Source organism: Pomacea canaliculata, linkage group LG2 (genome assembly GCF_003073045.1).
Source record: "Pomacea canaliculata isolate SZHN2017 linkage group LG2, ASM307304v1, whole genome shotgun sequence".
Taxonomy (NCBI): Eukaryota; Metazoa; Mollusca; class Gastropoda; order Architaenioglossa; family Ampullariidae; genus Pomacea; species Pomacea canaliculata.
This window is the reverse complement of record NC_037591.1, coordinates 4447839-4467261: the sequence shown is the minus strand read 5'-3', so window position 1 is coordinate 4467261 and position 19423 is coordinate 4447839. Positions and strand designations below refer to the sequence as shown.

Here is a 19423-nt window from a genome sequence, read left to right as displayed (position 1 = left end):
TTTATTTACATTAAATGTATTTAATTACTTTGTGTGCATTGACTTATTTGTATTCATTCATTTTATTTGAGTGTGCACTCTATTTCTTTTGGTAGGGATGTTGTATATAAAAAAAACAGGTTAGTAGCATCTGAACATGCTGATATTTTTTTATATATGCATTTGACAAGATTGTGTGCTTGACATCTTTTTTTGCAAGGGGTGTTTGTATAAAATAATTATTGCCTTTTCAAAATATGTAGAAAACATCTGAATAATCAGTGCAATGGTTAGCCCTGAAAAAAAAGTAATCGTTATACTGATATATGGATATGTATGCATTTGTAAATAATATTGATTGGTGTTTAAGATTAGTGTTAAGATCAGTCTAAAAGAAAAACGGATGTTTTTTACCATTGAGGTGTTAGTCATTAATAGATGGCAAAGATGTCATCATACACCACTCTCACTATCTGACTGTTTCACTCTCAGACACAGTAAGAAATCTTATGGTGATCATAATGCACCAATCTTCCTCATGAATGATATAAATTTAATCAGTAGGTCTATCTTTTTTATTTGACTAAATGACACGACAGAAAGACATTATATTACGTACACAATATTAATTGTATTTCAATTTTTCAAGTTCAGCATTACAACAAAAAGGGTAGAGGTGTAAAATCCGTTTCTAATTATCAACTTTCTTCAGTCATACAAAGTTTATATAGAAAATAAATATATTGTCCATGTAACAATGGGTTAATTGAAATATTTTTATGAGATTTTCACCTAAATTCATTCATTAACACATATTCTAGTCAAGATTCAATGATTTCTATTAATAATTATCAAATTTGACCCTAAAGTATAAGCACAGAGAGGACCGTTTATTTTATAACTTCCATAAAACCGAAAGAAAAATCAACAGTTCATTCTTAAAGACAGCATGCAATATAATTAACAATGCCATATTATATAGTTAACACGCTGTATCTAAAGTGGCTACCACAAGGAATATCGATTAAGAAATAAGGGAATTTTAAACGGTCGTCTTGTGGTAGGCTGATGTCAAAATAATTATGTTGAAATTCAATGACATTGCATCAAACATTCCAGACTCCAAACTTCGGCTTAGAGCTCGTCGACTCTACTCATAAATGATTTCGCCTCAGTTTGGTCATTATGTAATAAGGCAGGCACTCTTAAACGGCTCATCAGACGACGCACTTTGACACTGGGTCGATGATTGAGAAGACGACGGTAGAGATGCACTAATCAAAGAAAGATTTGCTGTAGACTGGTCTGACTGTGCAGACAACGATGAAGCGGTGCCAGTGAAAGGATGGTGAACTACTGACTGTTCAGACGACGATGTAGAGGTCCTATTCAAAGGACGAGATGCTGTTGACAGGTGTGAGTGTGGCAAATGTTCCATATAACAGGTTGTTGAGTGGATGTGTGCCTTACCAGTGATTCTCCTTGATAGCGATGTTCCTGACGCTTGTGACCGAGGCTGTGATTGTGTCCGCACCATTTTTTCGGGCTTGGCAGAAAAGCTTGTGTACTGGATCAGATACTCCGGGTAGCTTTGTGCCAGGTCGAAGATGACAAATATTGTGGGGTTAAAGTAATCATTCACGCACGAATCGTACAGCTTCAGCCGGTCACGCTCTGGTGGCTTAGTGTAGGAAGGATCACCCAGAGTGTACTGCCCCACCAGGACCTTCCCCAGAAACATGAACCGCAGGGGGTCGCCTGTGACTGTGGTGTCTATACGTGTGTAGCTGTGACTGTAGCGAGCTGTGGTGGAGAAGTAAGCTCCCTTGCCCCAGACAGTTCCAACATTTTCTCCAGACCTGCGGAAGTCGAAACCGTTGGCGCAGATGCCCCTGGCCGCGTCAAGTGTCGGGGTTCCGTGAAACAACCGACGCTCCTCCACCTCTCCTGGCCTTTGACCTCGAGGAGTCATGGCCCGTCTAGCACTGAAGGAAAGCAAACTAAATCATCTTTTAACGATGAATAGCAATGAATTAAGTGAGCTCTCAAATACACTGAATCTCCATTAGATACCGGTCTACCTATAAAATCCTTTCCCTTGTCCCTTTTATTAATGAAATATTGACAAATGGTAATTCAGCGTAATATGCCACCCGTGAGTTCGGCACACAAACACGCCCTGTAACACATATTTGCAGTCACTTTTATCAATGGTCACAAGAAACACACGAGCTTAAAGTCCTTTGTAACGACATGCCCAGCTTACTTATTCATATTTACTCCTGCCTACATTTAGATACATTCCAGAAAAACTGGTAATGAGTGAACGTTGTTTATGTTCTTCACATTTTTGAAGAAAAAGGATAATTTTAATATTAAGTATTAATTAATTTTTTGTTCCTTTTCATCCTTTACCAATAAGCAGAGACGTGAACAGCAAACACATCTAAACACAAAACTGTTCCTCTTCCCCCACCCCACCCCAGCCCATACAAACACAGCACACATTCACAAACAAGTCTACCTGCAGTATTTATCCCACAGCCCCGGGTTCTGTACACGGAATATGTGTACGGTCTTGTGCATTCTTCTGTTCATCGTCGAGAAAAACTGTCGCTGGACGGTGATGTACTCCGCTGCGGTTTCTGACAGCTCGACGAGCTCAAAGTCCTGGAAGTGGTCCACGGCAGACCAGTGGTCTGGCACCTGGTGCAGCACTGACGTAGGGACCTCGGACAACAACAGCGACGACCTGCAACACAGAGAACCCACTGTGAGTCTCATACATGTGAGGCACCACGTGACATAGTATGACTTTATTTAAAATAGTCATGAACATCGACATTTAGGAGAAAACTCACATTCTTGGAGCCCCGGACGTATCAGCGGTTATAAAGACAGGTCTTCGGATGACACTCGTTGTTCGCTGCGTGTCGAGATTGGTTTGTACCATCGACGAAGTTTGAGTGTTCACCATCAGGCGTAAATCTCCAAACTCAAAGTAGTACTTGTGCTGTCCTTTCAGATACTTCTCTTCCAGAGTGTACTGCAAGCTTCCCTGTCATTTCACGCACGCAAACGCAAACAAACACTCTCTCGAGTTAGTAGTAGAGAAATGGTAAAGCACAGAAGAGGCATATTGTCGTATAATATGATTTATAAAGAAACCGTGTAGAGATAATTAAAAAGAAAACTAAGCTGATGCCTGCCTCTTTTTTTCTAATTAAGAAAATAGTTAAATAAAATACAAGTGAACCGAGAATGGCCCCAGGGAAAAGGACAATGACATACCGGGTAGAAAGGGAGGTATCTGCCTGCACGTTCTTCTCGGTACCACACCCACTGAGTGTAGAAGTTGAGAGGAGTTCCTGCTGTTGCAGTCACATATGATGGCGTTGACAGTCGTCTGAGCTTAACTGACTGTCGTACTCCATCGATTTTGGCTGACATGGCACGGAAGTCCACATTCTGTACTCCAGGTATATTAAACTTCAAATCAGAGGAAGGCATGAGTATATTATGATAATGACAAATATTTTGATCTAATAAAAACTTCTTCTAGTGAATGTACACACAAACATTTACACTCACACAATCATATATATATATACTCACACTGACGCATGTATACAGTCACACATATTAACTGACTAGAACAATCACATGCATTCACAAGCTTACCCACACACACACATTTATATAGATACGCTCGAACTAACGCATGTATACATATTTTTACACAAACACATGTACGCACTCACACAAAGAAACATTAAATTACCGCTATTCTAACAGAATAGATACAAAAAGCAATTACTTACAGAACACATTATTAAACACACAATATCCCAAGTCCTACAATTTTCTGTCTGTATGCTAGTCCGTCTGCCTTTGTAGAGGAAGTTATGTTGCCAGCTATAGACAAAGCTTTGTCTAACTTCGCCCCACGATATAAATGTTTTACCTGAAATGACCTAACGTCGTCAAGGCAACAGAAACTTCTCTCGAAGTCTATGTTCACACTTGAATGGACTCTGCGCCATTGTCCATCCTCCTGATTCCTAGTCAGCCACAGGTAAGGGAGGCGATCAGGACTGTGGTAGCGTGGACACTTTGGAATTTTGGGACACACACCTGTCCAGGTGTATATTTCACACAGGTATTCATCTGCGCCAGGATCAGTATCTGCACAAGTAACATCCTGAAATTAATTCTATGCTTAATTAATTGCGTCAATACACAGGAATGAGTTAAAACTTGGACACCGACTGGCAGCTTGGTATTAATTGTGTTAGGGGTGGTTATGTCCATGATGTTATTTATAAAAGTAAATATGTTATATAAATTAGCAAATCAAGTAGAATGAAGAAGGCTGACCTTTGACACCAACTGAATTTGTGAGGTGCCGGGTATATTCGTTTCTTCCTGGCTGACGAGTTGTCAGCTGTTGGTGTACAGCTGGGACACAACGTGGAGGCTCTGGATGTTCTCTTTTGCTGACAATGACGAGTTTCCGCAGGACTTGTTCTTGACACGTGTCCATTCCAAAAGCCTTCAACACATACGAGTTGTGTTCTCCCGAATTCTGTATTGTGTGGCCAAACCTGCAGCTGTCACCACGAGAATGTCCTAAAATAGAACAAGCTCCAGCTGTACATCTCTGTAGGATGAAGCGAGAGCAGATGTGAAGGTCTGGACAGTCATCGTCCTCACATCCTCTGGTGTTGTAGTTCACACACACGGCCGGATGGCTGCGAAATATGATGGTGCGGATTTGTTCGGCGGAAAAAGATGACAGACCCAGACTGTCGGACACCCTCCTGTTGGCCTCGTTCTCGAGGTCGTGCCCGAATCGACATCTGGATCCACGCGTGCAACTGCCACTGATGAAGGACTTACAGACGTGGAATTGGAACAGTCGTCTTTTCTGCACGTGTCCCATCCTCTTTCTTTCGATATCCACAGCAGATACTAGCATCCTCCCAGGCGACCGAAACATACTTCACCTGCTCATTCTTTCTAAAGACCGAGAACCTGTTGCTGTAGGAGAGCTGTCTTATAACGTGAGATTCCGAGATTCGCGAAGGTTTCGCTGGTACAGACTTCTCTCGACTAGTCCAAACTTGGCTCGTCCCTCAAACTCCTCCAGCAGCAGCTTTGTGACCTCCATCGTCCAGTCATCGTCCGCCATTTTGTCTCCTTGTGTCGACGCAGTGGCTTTCGTTTACTATATATCTTGTTTTGTATTGATTCTAAAATAAAAATAAGGCTCTGTAATCATGAAAATGTTTGTTAGTTAAATCAGATTAATAGTAGATAAAACAAAGATAGAAGAATGTTTATTATAAAGAGGTTAACTCCCTACAGACTTTAATTAAGAATGTGGAAATAACTGTTCTAAAACAACAACAACTACATATGGATGTGGTATGAACATAGCGTAGTGTAAAGAATATAACGAAATATTAAATAGTTGTCATTTAGTTATATTGACGGTAATTTATTACAAAGCAAGTGCGACCTACTGTGATACGACCTGAATCGTAAGAACAGATATCGAGTGATGTTGAGGCCTGTGGTATTGTGAGGGAGCACAGAGTAGCTTACCTGTATATACAAGCTGTTCACACGTAAATACAACTCTCCTGTGATTTTATTTGATCCGCTGATCCTTGCCACGTAAGCAATTCTTCGTGTGTAACAGCTTGCTCAATGAAATGAATGATGAATGTTACCACAAGATCGCTCTTTCCTCTCTAGAAATTTACATCATAATCATCATCATCGTCGTCGTCGTCGTCGTCGTCATCATCATCATCGGTGTTGTTTCTCGATCTTGCCTTCACTCCTTCGGAAATTTGTGAGTGTGTGCTTGTGTGCCCTCGCCTGTCTCTGTACGAGTGACAGTAAGTGAGAGAGGTGGTCAATCCATCCCCTAATGCCAAACTATTTAATTTATAATGCCATGATGCTGAAGTGTATGAAATCTGAGTTAAATCTGAAAAAAAAACCCTCACTCACCTTCTGCTTAGGAAAGTTTTATTCCTATCTGCCGGTGATGAGAATTCTCAATGTGCTCAAGAGCTCGCAGACTGAAAGTTTTGTTATCTTATTCAAAGTGTTTCACATCAGTTAATACATACTCTGTAAAACATTTCTTTGTAGAGAAACACCTTGGTACAGTAAGTCTCGGTAGCATCTTTTGAGTACGCACGTCCCTGTGTGGAGCTGATGTTATATAACGGACTTCACCATCTGCTGATACAAGCAGATCGATGAAATCGATCAAAGAAGCCCCGCCTCCAACACGTCACCATACTGTTTTCCAGGAATAGATAGAAACGCTGCGCGTGACACAGAACATGGGGAGTCGATTCCCTTCCACATCAACAACATTTTACTGTTTCCAACCAATCAGAAAATTCTGCAACTTTAGTGCCAATAACAAGTCCCTCTCTACCTCACCTTCCACCACCCTCATTATTTTACGTGAGTGTTACCTATACAATGAGAAATGTTGAAAAGATCATTGATGCACCACTCTTGACGGTGAAGGAGATAAATTCAGACTGTGTTCATTAATGACAAACTGCTAATAAATACAGAATATACAGTTTAATCACGTACAGAACACGTGTTATATTAGCGTTTTCAAATTATCACTAAAGAAAAACTAAATTCGTCAACAGTTTTTGTGTAAATTTAAATTGAGAGATTTTTCTGTCCCACTTACTAAGTCACTAAGAAATATGGATGGTGATGCTGGTAGGAGTGTATCTCGAGAACAAAATTTGGGTATCTACCCATATTTGGAGAAATAATGTCTTAACATAAGAAAAAAATTGTGCACCCAAGTCGTCCTTTAAGCATTCACACATAACATCTGCTTTAATCTCTGGGGATGCAGCTAATAAAAACAAGACATTTTTTCTTTTAGTTCCTAGAGAAGTTATTACTCTACTATATTTCAATAAATTTTATAAGTTAAAAAAAAACAAACTCATGTAACACACATTAAAAAGAACTGAGATTAACGCATTACATAACTAAATGCACCAGACTACCAACTTCTATGCCACTAGTCTCCGTGGTATCTCCAATGAAATGAGAGTATCAAAGATCACTGACCAAAACGTTTGTATTGATATTAAACAGCTTTTCTTGATATCATGATTGACTAATTACAAAATGATACAAATGTTTGAGGATTGGTTATTTGCCCTTTTACTTGAGGAGGATGTTTGCTGCTGGGGTGGCACTGACACTGCTGGGCTCGTGCGTGGTTGAACTAAGTCAGAAACATCTGTGTACTGGATCAGATACTCCGGGTAGCTTTGTGCCAGGTCAAAGATGACGAAAGATGGATGGATTGGACAAATCATTCACGCATGAATCGTACATTTTCAGCCGGTCACGCTCTGGTGGCTTGGTGTAAGAAGGATCACCCAGAGTGTACCGCCCTACGAGGATCCTTCCCAGAAACATGAACCGCGTGGGGTCGCCTTTGGCTGGGATGTGAACACGTGTGAACTTATGGCTGTACTTAGGCTGTGGTGGAGAAGTAAGCTCCCTTGCCCAAGACAGCTCCTACATTTTCTCCAGACCTGCGGAAGTCGAAGCTGTTGGTACAGATGCCCCTGGACGCCTGAAGTGTCGGCGTTCCGTGAAACAACTGACGCTCGTCCACGTCTTCTGGTGACCAATCTTTTGGAGTCATGGCCCGTCTAGCACTAAGAATGAATTTTGCTCAAACAGCAAGTTGTATGTAACTAACAAGTGCAGAATATTAATTAGACTTTGATAATCGATCATGAAAATGTTTTTAAAATTAAAGTGCGGATGTTACAGGTTTATTTTAAAGATGAGTAGCACGTTATTTAAATCAGATTCTCACACTCTTAAAAAAAATTCACGGAAAACTATAATATATTTATATGTGTGTGTGTGTTGGGACAACATGACGCAAGTATGCTCTCTCTCTCACACATACACACACACGCGCACCTGCAATATTTATCCCACAGCCCGGGGTTCTGTACACGGAACATGTGTACAATCTTGTGTTTGCTGACATCCATCGTCGAGAAAAACTGTCGGTGAACGTTGACGTACTCAGGGTGAGTTGAGTTCAGTTCAACAAGCTCGAAGTTCTGAAAGCGGTCGACTGCAGTCCAGTGCTCAGGCACCCGATGAAGCAGTAGCTTGGGTGCCTCGGGCAGCAACAGTGGTGATCTGCAACACAAGAAATGAACTGCAACTTCCTGACATTACATACAACAACACCCTTCAAAGACTTAACTTTTTCTGCCACTAACACGGTGGAGGCATTCATTTTAAATATTTATTTGATTAATTTTTAACTGTTCATAAATTTTTTATATCAAGAATAAATATAAAAATGTTCTAATTTTGGCTAAAGCTGTACAAATATATTTTAATACACTTGCAGACTGTTAAACAATAGTCCATTCCTCTGACCAAACATCATTTCTGGTTTTATTGCATTCTCGCCAATTCTAAATTTTTAAAAGTATTTCGGTAGCTATAATTTGGTTATATTATTTTGTAGTCTTTAAAATTGATATTGGTTGTATTGCTTTTAGGGGTTACTGTGTGAGAATATTTGGTAGTATTGTGAAAAATTAATGGAGAATTTTTGTTCCCCTCAAAACGTTCTCTCGAGTACTATTTCATTATTGAATGGAGGCTCTAAACTGCAAGTAATTATAATTAGTAACACAAACAGTCTGCAGCATACAGCCTGCTGAGATTGGCATCAATTTTATGAAATACAATTTTAAAAAATCACGCACATTAATCACATGCATCACTCCAAAACGTACACAAAACTGAAACAAAATTATTAAAATGTTGGGTTTTCAAAAACATTATTTAATGTAGTCTTTATTGTAGACTGTGCAATATCAACTGCTCCATTATTATCATTATCGTTTTCCTCTTTGTAAACTTAAAAGAACGAGACTGGTGATACTTTAGTCTGTAACACTTACATCCTCGGAGCATCGGGTTGTTCGTGGGATACAAAGACTGGGCTCCGAACGATACGTGTTGATGCTTGTGTATCGAGGTTGGTTTGTGTCATGGGTGAGCTGTGAGTGTCCACCATCACACTAAGCTCTTCAAACTCTAAGTAGTACTTGTGCTGTCCCTTGAGGTACTTCTCCTCCAGAGTGTACTGCAAGCTCCCCTGATATATCACACACACACCAGCAAGACTTAGTATTTATGAAAAAAAGTCAGAAAATTAGAATCAGTAAAAAAGATCCAGTTGGCTGCTCTATGGGCATATTATATAAATATGCTGAATGTATGCAAAACACTCCTGCCATACACACCATACGACCAGACATATATAAACGACAGCTACCTACAGGGTAAAAGGGGATGTATTTGCCACCACGCTCTTGCCGATACCACATCCACTGAGTGTAGAACCGAAAAGGAGTTTCTGGATCAGCAGTCACGTACGATGGAGTCGACAACCGTCGGAGTTTGGCTGGTTTTCCTCTGAATGTGGCTGACAGAGCACAACGGTCTCCAGAACACTTTGTAACAAATGGAAATTTTATAAGTAGTTAACGATAAATATTCTTTTTATAACTTTTCCCACCAGAAGTGACAACTAATCACAAAAATGGCATCATGCAGTTTATGTCCTTATGTCCATAGGAGCTGTGAGCTATGCAGCTAACCGTGTCAAGATGGGCAGAGAAATGACTGATTTACTAATTAGAAAGCTGCTCTTAATCCCCTGTTTGGTATCGCGGTATTTATTTCCGCCTGGTAATAAAAATTGTCAGAATATTTGATGCAGATGTTAAAATGATAAATTGTACCTTTACTTCTCGAAAATAATCGAGATTACAAAAACGCTTTTCGAGGTGGATGCTGTCAGTGATGGGGACACTCCACCATTGTTCATCTTCCTCAATGAACCACAGGTAAGGGAGGCGGTCAGGGCTGTGGTAACGTGGACAGTGCAGACCTCTGGGACATGCACCTGTCCAGGTGTACACTTCACAGATGTATCCGTTAATATTGGCAGCTGCAGAGAAACAATTTATTGTATTTCATGCCTGTAAAAACCTCGAAATGATCAAGGACTCAGTTCTAATATATGTTACAATGTATCAAGTATTTGCTACCATTTTACGCTAATAACTAGACCTCGAACAGTAATACTTTGATGATAACAAGAATTAAGAGAAATATTAAATGACATGTGCATCAAGAAATGGACTAACCTAACAAAGATTCCTCTTTCTGCTTTGCAGGTGTCATGTTTGGGTCCACTCTCCGTTTCACTCCCGTCAGATGCTTTCTCTGAAGGTGAGGCGGTCGAACCCTGTGGTAAGTCTACAGAAGGTGCTGGTTGTACAGGTGAGACGATTTCATTGTTGCCTCCAGCTGTTTTGTTAAGCGAAATGATAAAACGAAATCCTTCTCTACCACCTGCTTCATCTGAAGGTGAGAGAGTGCAATGAAGTTGTTGACCTCCGATTGGTTGACCTCCATCAGATAGTTTCTCCTCTTGTGAATTGAACAAACCAACTGATTCATTTACAGAAGGCGTGTTTTGTACAGGTGAGACAATCTCACTCTCTGATTGTTCAGCAGGTGAGACGGTAAAGTTCTCAGGTTTTTCTCCAGTAAGTGTTGTCTGTTCAATTGAGTCGGATTCACTCTTTGAGACAGTCGGTCTTTGAATCTCACCCCAAGTAGGCGCTGCCTTTGTAGATGAATGCATTGCTTCAGGAGTAGAAAAAAAAACTCTTATAGCATCAAAAATTCTATAATATTCTTAAAAAACATCTTTTTGAGTTATAGAGGGCCAACAACTATGAATAGTGCCATTTCTTCCACTGATTGCTAAACCTCAAACAACTAACTCCATAAAGTCTAATAAGTATTTTGTCATCATTAGTTTTATCATCATTAATTAATGCAAATAAAATGCAAATATTTTAGAAGAAATTTAGGTTTACAATTAAGTGCAAATGACTAATAACGATCGCATAACTTGTTTTATTCGGGGTCTTTAGTAACCCCAAGCGGCCATTGCTACAGAACATGTGTAACATCATGAAGGTCTCTATGTTTACGAACATGACTTACTATAGTTTCTTGTTAGTAGGTTTCTCTAAAGGGCTATAAATTTTCAAATGAAAATGTTTTTTAAATGTCACTAAGCCGATACGCTTTCACCTACTGTACTGTCAGCTTAACAGAGAGAAAGAGGACAGACGAGACAAGAGAGTTTGAGAAAAAAGATGGAAGATCAGATGGAATGAGAGAAAAGGAGAACAACGAGGACGAAGGAGGACAGCTGATACACGATGTATCACGACTCATTAATTTATCTTAACCATCTTCTTAACAAATGAAGTGGTATAGCACTCTAATTAATACTTACACTACAACTCTTTTATCTATTGTACTTTGTCTTCTCTCTATGTTGTGCCGCTTTGATGTCATCCATTACATTGTAGCAGTTGCTGGGTTTTATCGTAAAACACCCATCCTTCATTTCTTTTCATCGCTTTCTTTTAACTACAACCATATCTGGGGTTTAGTAGGTATTATCTAGGTTTCGCTTGTCTCGTCAATAGACCTAACCGAGGACTGTCGAGAGATTTGCTCAATAAATTTTCTTATCAGGAGAGGTGAGCGATCTCCTAGCGCGAGTAGCAGCAGTAGTGTAACAGGTCTTTGTGATGTTTAGCGGCTATTGATGGGGATTATGAATACCGCAGTTCATAGTAGCATTTATAATAATTATCAAAACAGTTTTTCATACTCGAAATGCAACAAAGAAATGATTTTCGAGAGGAAGTAAAGGTTTTGGTTTTCTGATTTTGATGGTTTCTTGCTAGCACCACTAGAATGACAGAAGTATACAAACTCGTTTTCAACATTAGATTTTAATTGATGATGGGACCACCAACATTATATTTCTTTTCTACACAGCCATTGTTAATTGTGTGGGTACGAATTGTAGTGTTAATGTGTATTGTAACACTGCAGTGAAAAATAAGTTATTCATCGCTCGACACGTCCTGTTACAAGAAGGAAGAGGACGTTGTTCATCATGACTAGACATAGAGAGAATTTTACTGATGTATTGTAATCATATTCCTAATAACTTATTAGAAAAACAGAAATACATGCTAACCTTACCAGAAAGTCCGTTGATTCGACGTCACCTTCCTTCTTTGTTTCACTGTATTGGTCTCTTTCCTTTTATATCTCTTCGTGCGTCTAATCTTTATCTCTAATCAAAACTCCTTCCATGCAATACTGACGGTTTGTATTACTTTTCTACAAGGTATGTATGTCTGGAATAACGCCAGGTTTTGTGACAGCTTCCTGGTAGGACAAACAAACCACGATAAGAAAGACACCTCCAGGGATTAAGTACATTTAGTGAGCTGTGGCAGGTCTTACATTGTTTTATGGCGGGGACTTTCTTTGAAGTGGTTGTCATAAGCAATTGTAGACCCTCTCGCCCACTTACCCCCGACGCCTATGCTAGTTTTTTTCAGTGAGTTGTTCAGGAAAGATGTTGCATAAGAGCTAAGTATATTTTAATTTGCTACATTAGCACATACCGAGAGAAAGGGACAGAGAGAGAGACAGACAGTGTTAGTGCAAATGAAAGGATGCAGCCAGTTGATGATCTCTAAAAAAAATTGTTAAAGATATTTTTTTATTTAGAAAGCAGCATCTACATACAAAGTTGTTACACATTCATTTTCACATTTTACATGACAAGATACGTGTTTTGCTGCTCTTAACAGTCACGGGTCATTGAATGCAGTTTACAGTCAGTACTGTTAAAACTTAACACAATGAGATGCATCAAGCTTACAAATAAAAACAAAATATACAAACGTTTCCCTTCATAACAAGCTTATGTTACACTTTGATATATTTTGCTGAATTTTCTGCAGATGGAATAGAAAATTCATTAACTAGTCTGCATAGCAAAACTAATAATATTTTTACACGCTTTTGATCTGAAAAGCTGTAATACTAATATCCACTAAATCCCAGTTTATCAAAATAAATTATTAAAGTTCTAGGTGTAAACATCTGATAAAAATCTGTTGAGTATGTAGAACTTTTATGCACTTGTGTACAGGTCACTAATGCTCTTGAGTAGCATTATTCGAGAACATAAATTCCCTCATAATAACAACTTATTCTCATTAATACACAAAACACTTTTCCCCAAGGCTAGTATTAGCCCTAACTTTTAGAGTTATACAACAATGGATTGCAAAACATGTTTACAAACATTCCATTCATAAAGTAAAATTGTGGATTTAAATTTTGTAAAAAAAAAAAAAAAATCCAGAAAGCAAAATGTTCAAAAGTAAGTTCCATATCAAGACATTTAATCACCTGCACAACTGGTGAGTATATTTCCTGTGCATCAATGTATGAAGGTGGGTAGATGAGTGCAAAGTACAGTGAGGAAGCTAATAAATGATTACAGTCGTGTAGAGAATATGTAGACTATTTCAGTGCTCATCAAATTGAAGCCCATCTGCAGTAACATTTCTCGTCATTTTAGTATTACCCTAATACACATCGTCTTCATAATAACAAAGCGTGTAATGATGAAGGCGGCGGAGGCACGTATTCCACGTCTTCATCGGAAATAGAGTCAAATAATAATGTCGGTGACATCACTGGCTGCGCTGTTGTTGATGTTGAGACTGGAGAAAATATAGGCGGTTGGATGGCTGGAGGTGACAATGGCTCTGGTGTGGCTGATGGTGACACAAACTGCATTGCTTTTGTTGATCTTGACGCTGGCTGCACTGTTGTTGATGTTGAGAATGGGGAAAATTAGGAGGTTGGATGGCTGGAGGTGACAATGGCTCTGGTGTGGCTGGTGGGGACACAAACTGCATTGCTTTTGTTGATCTTGACACTGGCTGTGGTGTGGCGAGTGTCAGTGGCAATGGTCGTGAAAATGGCTGTATTTTTGCTGAAGTAGATATCCCGGGTTCTGTATGTGACAGTAAATGTTTTGATGTGGATGCTGATACTCCCTGTGAAGTTGTTGACAAGCCGCCATCAGGAGCACGTGAGGCTTGTGAAGAGGTAGTGGTAGATGTAGTAGATGCTGTAGTAGACGCCGGGCTTCGGTGTCCGAGTTTAGAGGGCAGTACTGAGCTCGTATTGGAAGACGTTTGTGAAAGCAACCGATGATGTGAGAATCTTGCTAATAAAGACGCTGACGTGATGGCCGGTGGGAGCTGCTGCAGTTGTGACATCTGTTTGAGTTGTTGGCCTTGTGCCTCTTCTCTGCTGTCTGAAGCATCTGTGTACTGGATCAGATACTCCGGGTAGCTCTGTGTAAGGTCGAAGATGACGAAGATGGTGGGGTTGAACAAGTCATCGTTCACGCACGAATCGTACAACTTTAGTCCTTCACGCACTGGTGGTTTAGTGTAAGAAGGATGACCCAGAGTGTACTGCCCCACCAGGATCCTTGCCAGAAACATGAACCGTGTGGGGTCGCCTGTGACTGGGGTGTGAACACCCGTGTAGTCATGGCTGTACTGAGCCGAGGTGGAGAAGTAAGCTCCCTTGCCCCAGACAGTTCCCATATTTTCTCCAGACCTGCGGAAGTCGAAACTGTTGGCACAGATGCCCCTGACTGCCTGAAGTGTCGGGGTTCCGTGGAATAACAGACTCTCATCTACCCCTTCTTGTATCTGATCTTTAGAAATCATGGCCCTTTTGGCGCTGAAAGTATCGAAATAAAGAAGATATAAAAGTGTCTACAAGAACATCTTTTGCATGACAGTATGGTCCTGGGACCAATAAATTATTAGCACATACACGACATGGTATGTAAAAAGGTTGTGATAAAGTCAAATGTTTATGATAGGGAATTTAGCACGAAATGTCGAAAAACAATAATAAAAGATCAGAAATATTTAAAATTTAATAGACGAGTTTCAAAGCAGATATTTTAACGAAGGACGCATTCACAACAAAACACCTGAAGTAATGCATCTAGGTACTTTCACTCATCACTTGGAAAGTAGCAGTGCTCTTGTTCTCCTCTTACTTTTTCACTCTGTTATCATACAGAAATATGAACACAAGCACAATAACACACACACGCATGCGTTTCAAAAGCAAGTCTACCTGCAGTATTTATCCCACAGCCCCGGGTTCTGTACGCGGAAGATGTTGACAATATTGTGCTTGGTGACATCCATGGTTAAGAAGAACGCTTGATGTACGACACAGTAATCTGAGTTATCTGACTCCAGCTCAACGAGCTCGAAGTCCTGGAAACGATCCACGACAGACCAGTTGTCAGGCACCTGATGCACGTGCTTAACAGCTTCGTGAAGTAGCAGCGGGGACCTGAAAACATCAAGTCACGTGACTGTACTGTGTAGGCGTACGGCCTACAACACTTTGTCCGCTGGAAATCAGATGTTTTCACCTGGCTTTACTTTATCAATGTGTATACCCACACCTGTTTGTTTTTTTTTTTTTTAAGAAACTACGAAAGAAAGGGAGAAGACCATTTGATTAGCTGTTGCCGGCCAGCCCTTCACTTCCCAAGAAGACTAGGCAATTGGAGGAACACTTTTCAAGGACATGTAAAGGTGGACTGCTGTCTGTCTGCCGAGACCAACGCTTAGCCCTTGCGAAGTGATCCGCTGTTAGTCTCGGTGAGCCTAAACAACGACTAAGACTAAGCCGGAAACTTTGTACTCAGGGCTTCTGCTTACTCATTAAAAGTTCAGAGGACCGCTTTCAATTTTCGTCAAGGGGGTCCCAGGGGAGGGACCCCTTCAAATTTGGGCGAAGAACAGATGCAAAATAAGTGTAGTTTCTGACATCGTAGACCAATTTATTGTTGTCGTCTGCTACAAGGTGAGAGTTACTTCCCTTGCACTGAGTTCCAAGATGTCGTTGACAGCGTGGTTAAATCATCGTCTCAGAAACGGAAAGAAAGTGAGGATTAAGTGATGCATGTTTACTATGAAATTATTTTGAAAAATTATTGTGTTTTTATTAGATAAAATCCTTACACACATACAGGCATACACAAGAGACTGAGTGTTTGTGAAGAAAAGAAGGCGCAGATGTCCAGGCCTCTACGTGGACACGAGTGTCTGTGACATACTCAAAGACACCTAAAACAACATGTTTACAGTCTCCTTTCTCATTATTTTTCTGGAGATGTTGATTAAATGTTTTACATTATTTTAAATAATTGATTTTATATAGATAAGAATATCTCATACACAAGTATTCTAAACTGCAGTATTTTATATGCTATTAAAAAATTAAGGGATGCGAGAACAATTTCACTATTTAATACAAAATGAATTGAGAATAATCATGGTCTCAAACACTTACATCTTTGGAATCTTCAATTTCTTACTGGGTACAAAGACTGGTCGTCGAATGAGTTTTGTGGATCGTTTTGTGTCCAGATTGGTTTGTTTCAAGTCCTTCATGTCCACCATCAGGCGCAGATTTCCAAACTCAAAGTAGTACTTGCCCTGATTATTGAAGTACTTCTCTTCCAGAGTGTACTGCAGGGTTCCCTAATATTTTGCACAAACATGCACGCAAACATACAGTAAAACTTTTTTATACATATTTTTAGTAAGTTTTTGTGTGACAAGTGACCAACTTTATCAACCCCAGTGGACGAAAATTACTAGGTATGTGTGCTCTAATGAAAAAATAAGTTCCGAAAAAACACAAAAAGAAAAAGAAATAAAACAACTTGTTACAAGTGTGTCTGGGGGTAACACCCAGTGACAGGTGTTACAAAATAGGTGCTGAACCACTAACACTTGTATTCTCACCATCTTACTCCATCTAGTAAATGGTGCAGATAAACATACAAATAATCAATCAAGTCAGTCGCAACAAGACAGTTAAAAGCTGGATACGAACATTAAGATGGCGGCTACATACCGGGTAGAAGGGGGTGTAGCTGCCATCATGTTCTTGCCGGTACCACACCCACTGAGTGTAGAAGTTGAGAGGAGTTCCTGGCGCTGCAGTCACATATGATGGTGTTGACAGTCGTTTAAGACTTCTTGAACAAGTTATTTCTTTACTTTCCCCTGTGGTTGACATTGTATTGAAGTCACTAGGAAACTTTGAAACAGATAAAGGTAATCATGATAACTACCATGAAAAATTCTGCTAGTCAGCTTTCCACATAACCACGCTATTGAGTAATACCTTTAAAATTTGCTACATAAATCATTTTGTGTCCAATGTTCGATTACAGTTTCTGTCTCTGTGTTTGCTTGCCTACATGACTGAAAAGCTGGCTGTAGGTCAGAACACAAATATTTCGGTCTCAGAGTGTATTATTTTGTGGACTCTAAAATGATATACCAGTTTTACCTCCGATGTAAAATCTCCAGGATCACAAAATCGCATTTCGAGCATATCACTGTCGGGGCTTTTGCTCCAGTGTCCCTTCACTTCAGTCAGCCACAGGTATGGCAGACGATCAGGGCCGTGGTAATGTGGACAGTTGGCACCATTGTAACACACACCTGTCCACGTGTAGGTTTCACAGATGTACTCGAACCTGCTAGGATCAGCATCTGTTGACAAACACCTCGTGAAACTTTGATACCAACTTTGATTGTTATATAGAGTTTATTCTTACCTGACAGTATAATTACTAAGCCAGATGACGTGTCCTTTAGTAAGCTGCAAAGACATCGCGAGCTACTTTAATGAAACACCCTAATTATTGTTACACTAATTATTGTGACTGCCAGCTTGTGTATCTATGTATGAGTGTGTTGCGTATGTTTCTATGTCTTTATATGTTAGATTGCACATCCCATTTGTTATTGATATAAGTGGTAGGGGCGTTAGCACAGAGCGAAAATGTCCGACATTATAATAATACAGGCGTTCGACAGACGCCTTCTCGCATGAAGCCAACTAGATGCAAGTGCTAATTCATAATTAAATAAAGATATTTATGTTCTTTATAATTACTTATTTCTGTCTTGGAGGGAAGTGTTACTAGGATGCGTTTCATTAACTTCACTTCCTCCCGATGGCCCATAAAAAAGGCGTCCAGAACCCACTGGTTGTGTACAGACGCTTTAAGGGAGTGTTCAAAGAGGCATCTGCATCCAGCTGTACACTTTTTTAAGATGAAGAGAGAGCAGACGTGAAGGTCTGGACAGTCATCGTCATCACAGCAGCCTATGTTGTACTTCAAGCACACGGCTGGATTGCTGCGAAATATGATGGTGCGGATTTCTTCAGGTGAAAAAGAATCCAGATTTAATCTGCGAGACACCTGCAGGTTGGCTTCGTTTTTAAGGTCGTGACCGTACACACATCTTGAACCATATTTGCAATTGCCACTGATGAAGAATTTACACACGTGAAATCCGTTACATTCAAAACGTTTGCACGTGTCCTGTCCTCGCCTTCTTAATGACTTGCAAATACTGACATAATCCTTTCGGACTGACACATATTTTACTCCATCACTCTGTTTAAAGATGTAGAACCTGCTGAAAAGGAACAGATTTCTTAACAAGTGAGAGGTTCCGCCTCCCACAAGGTTTTTTTCGTACAACCTTGTCTCCAGTTCTCCAAACTTGGCTCTTCCGCCAAACTCTGTGATTAGGAGCTTGGTGACTTTTGTTGCCCAGTCATCGTGTCTTCGATATTCTTCCATGTATCTTCTACTATTTGAGTTTCTTTCCTAATCCTTTGTGTACTGGAAACAAATTACCTGCAAATAGAAAAATATAACAGTTATTATAATATTTATAATATTTAATAATCTATATCAAATTAAACAACATGCTGTCCAAGACCCTCAGTGATTTATGGACTCCTGAGAAGCAAAAGCTCGCTCCTTAGTTGAAAATACGGTAAGATAGTGGATAGTATGTTTGTCTCCCGTTCAAGGATCACACTAACCGGTGTTTAAGCCAAGTAATTCACCGTAAATAATTTATTCCCTAACCCTAAATTATCGGGGATAGTAAAACACATTTGGAATTTCAGTCTCTTAAGGATGGACCAGAGATAATTTATTAACCAAAGTTTAGTTTATTCCTTGTTACTGCTCGAGGAGCACAGGGCCACAACAACACTTCGCCAGAGGACCCGGTATAGGACAACTCCCCCCCCCCTTTCGGTTTGGTCCATGTGGTTTCGATGCCCTTTGCCTCACTCTCTACTGTTCTTTTCCAAGTCTGCTTCGGTCTCCCAACTCTTCTCTTCCCCTGAGGGTCCAGTCAAGTGCCTGCTTGGCACACAATGTCAGCTGGTTTGTTCTGGTCTCAGTCTCTTGTCTAGTGCCTTATTCAATCTCTCTAGTATTACACTTGTCTGGACTTTGCTGGGGATGGACAGCAGCATGATTTCCCGC

The 19423-nt window shown here is 40.0% G+C and overlaps 3 protein-coding genes across 3 annotated transcripts; all 3 read right to left on the bottom strand.

Annotated features, from left to right (window-relative positions):
• Positions 1–911: 911 nt before the first annotated feature.
• LOC112557671 (poly [ADP-ribose] polymerase 11-like) lies at positions 912–2932 on the bottom strand. Its single transcript, XM_025227662.1, has 4 exons — positions 2841–2932; positions 2504–2731; positions 1450–1964; positions 912–916 (listed from the first exon to the last, which is right to left on the bottom strand). Exons 1-4 carry the CDS (start codon positions 2930–2932, stop codon positions 912–914), a joined length of 840 nt encoding a protein of 279 aa, XP_025083447.1.
• A 3704-nt stretch (positions 2933–6636) lies between these two features.
• LOC112556857 (poly [ADP-ribose] polymerase 12-like) lies at positions 6637–9590 on the bottom strand. Its single transcript, XM_025226252.1, has 4 exons — positions 9372–9590; positions 8991–9187; positions 7984–8211; positions 6637–7709 (listed from the first exon to the last, which is right to left on the bottom strand). Exons 1-4 carry the CDS (start codon positions 9417–9419, stop codon positions 7523–7525), a joined length of 660 nt encoding a protein of 219 aa, XP_025082037.1. The 5' UTR covers positions 9420–9590; the 3' UTR covers positions 6637–7522.
• A 3105-nt stretch (positions 9591–12695) lies between these two features.
• On the bottom strand, positions 12696–17619 carry LOC112556850 (TCDD-inducible poly [ADP-ribose] polymerase-like). The gene is made up of 5 exons (XM_025226241.1): positions 17413–17619; positions 16972–17157; positions 16402–16592; positions 15169–15393; positions 12696–14760 (listed from the first exon to the last, which is right to left on the bottom strand). Exons 1-5 carry the CDS (start codon positions 17455–17457, stop codon positions 13692–13694), a joined length of 1716 nt encoding a protein of 571 aa, XP_025082026.1. The 5' UTR covers positions 17458–17619; the 3' UTR covers positions 12696–13691.
• Between the last annotated feature and the right edge of the window lie 1804 nt (positions 17620–19423).

Bases quoted from the DNA above. Each gene is read 5' to 3' on its own strand.
- LOC112557671 (XM_025227662.1), bottom strand. From the start codon at position 2,932: ATGGTACAAACCAATCTCGACACGCAGCGAACAACGAGTGTCATCCGA. The intron at 2,732-2,840 runs GTGAGTTTTCTC...TCTGTGTTGCAG, and splicing joins ACGTCCGGGGCTCCAAGAAT to GTCGTCGCTGTTGTTGTCCG. The intron at 1,965-2,503 runs GTAGACTTGTTT...GCTTTCCTTCAG, and splicing joins CTGTGGGATAAATACTGCAG to TGCTAGACGGGCCATGACTC.
- LOC112556857 (XM_025226252.1), bottom strand. From the start codon at position 9,419: ATGTGGTATCGGCAAGAGCGTGGTGGCAAATACATCCCCTTTTACCCT. The intron at 9,188-9,371 runs GTAGGTAGCTGT...GTGATATATCAG, and splicing joins AATACATCCCCTTTTACCCT to GGGAGCTTGCAGTACACTCT. The intron at 8,212-8,990 runs GTAAGTGTTACA...CTTGTGTTGCAG, and splicing joins CAACCCGATGCTCCGAGGAT to ATCACCACTGTTGCTGCCCG.
- LOC112556850 (XM_025226241.1), bottom strand. From the start codon at position 17,457: ATGCTCGAAATGCGATTTTGTGATCCTGGAGATTTTACATCGGAG. The intron at 16,593-16,971 runs GTATGTAGCCGC...GCAAAATATTAG, and splicing joins GCTACACCCCCTTCTACCCG to GGAACCCTGCAGTACACTCT. The intron at 15,394-16,401 runs GTAAGTGTTTGA...TGATGTTTTCAG, and splicing joins AAATTGAAGATTCCAAAGAT to GTCCCCGCTGCTACTTCACG.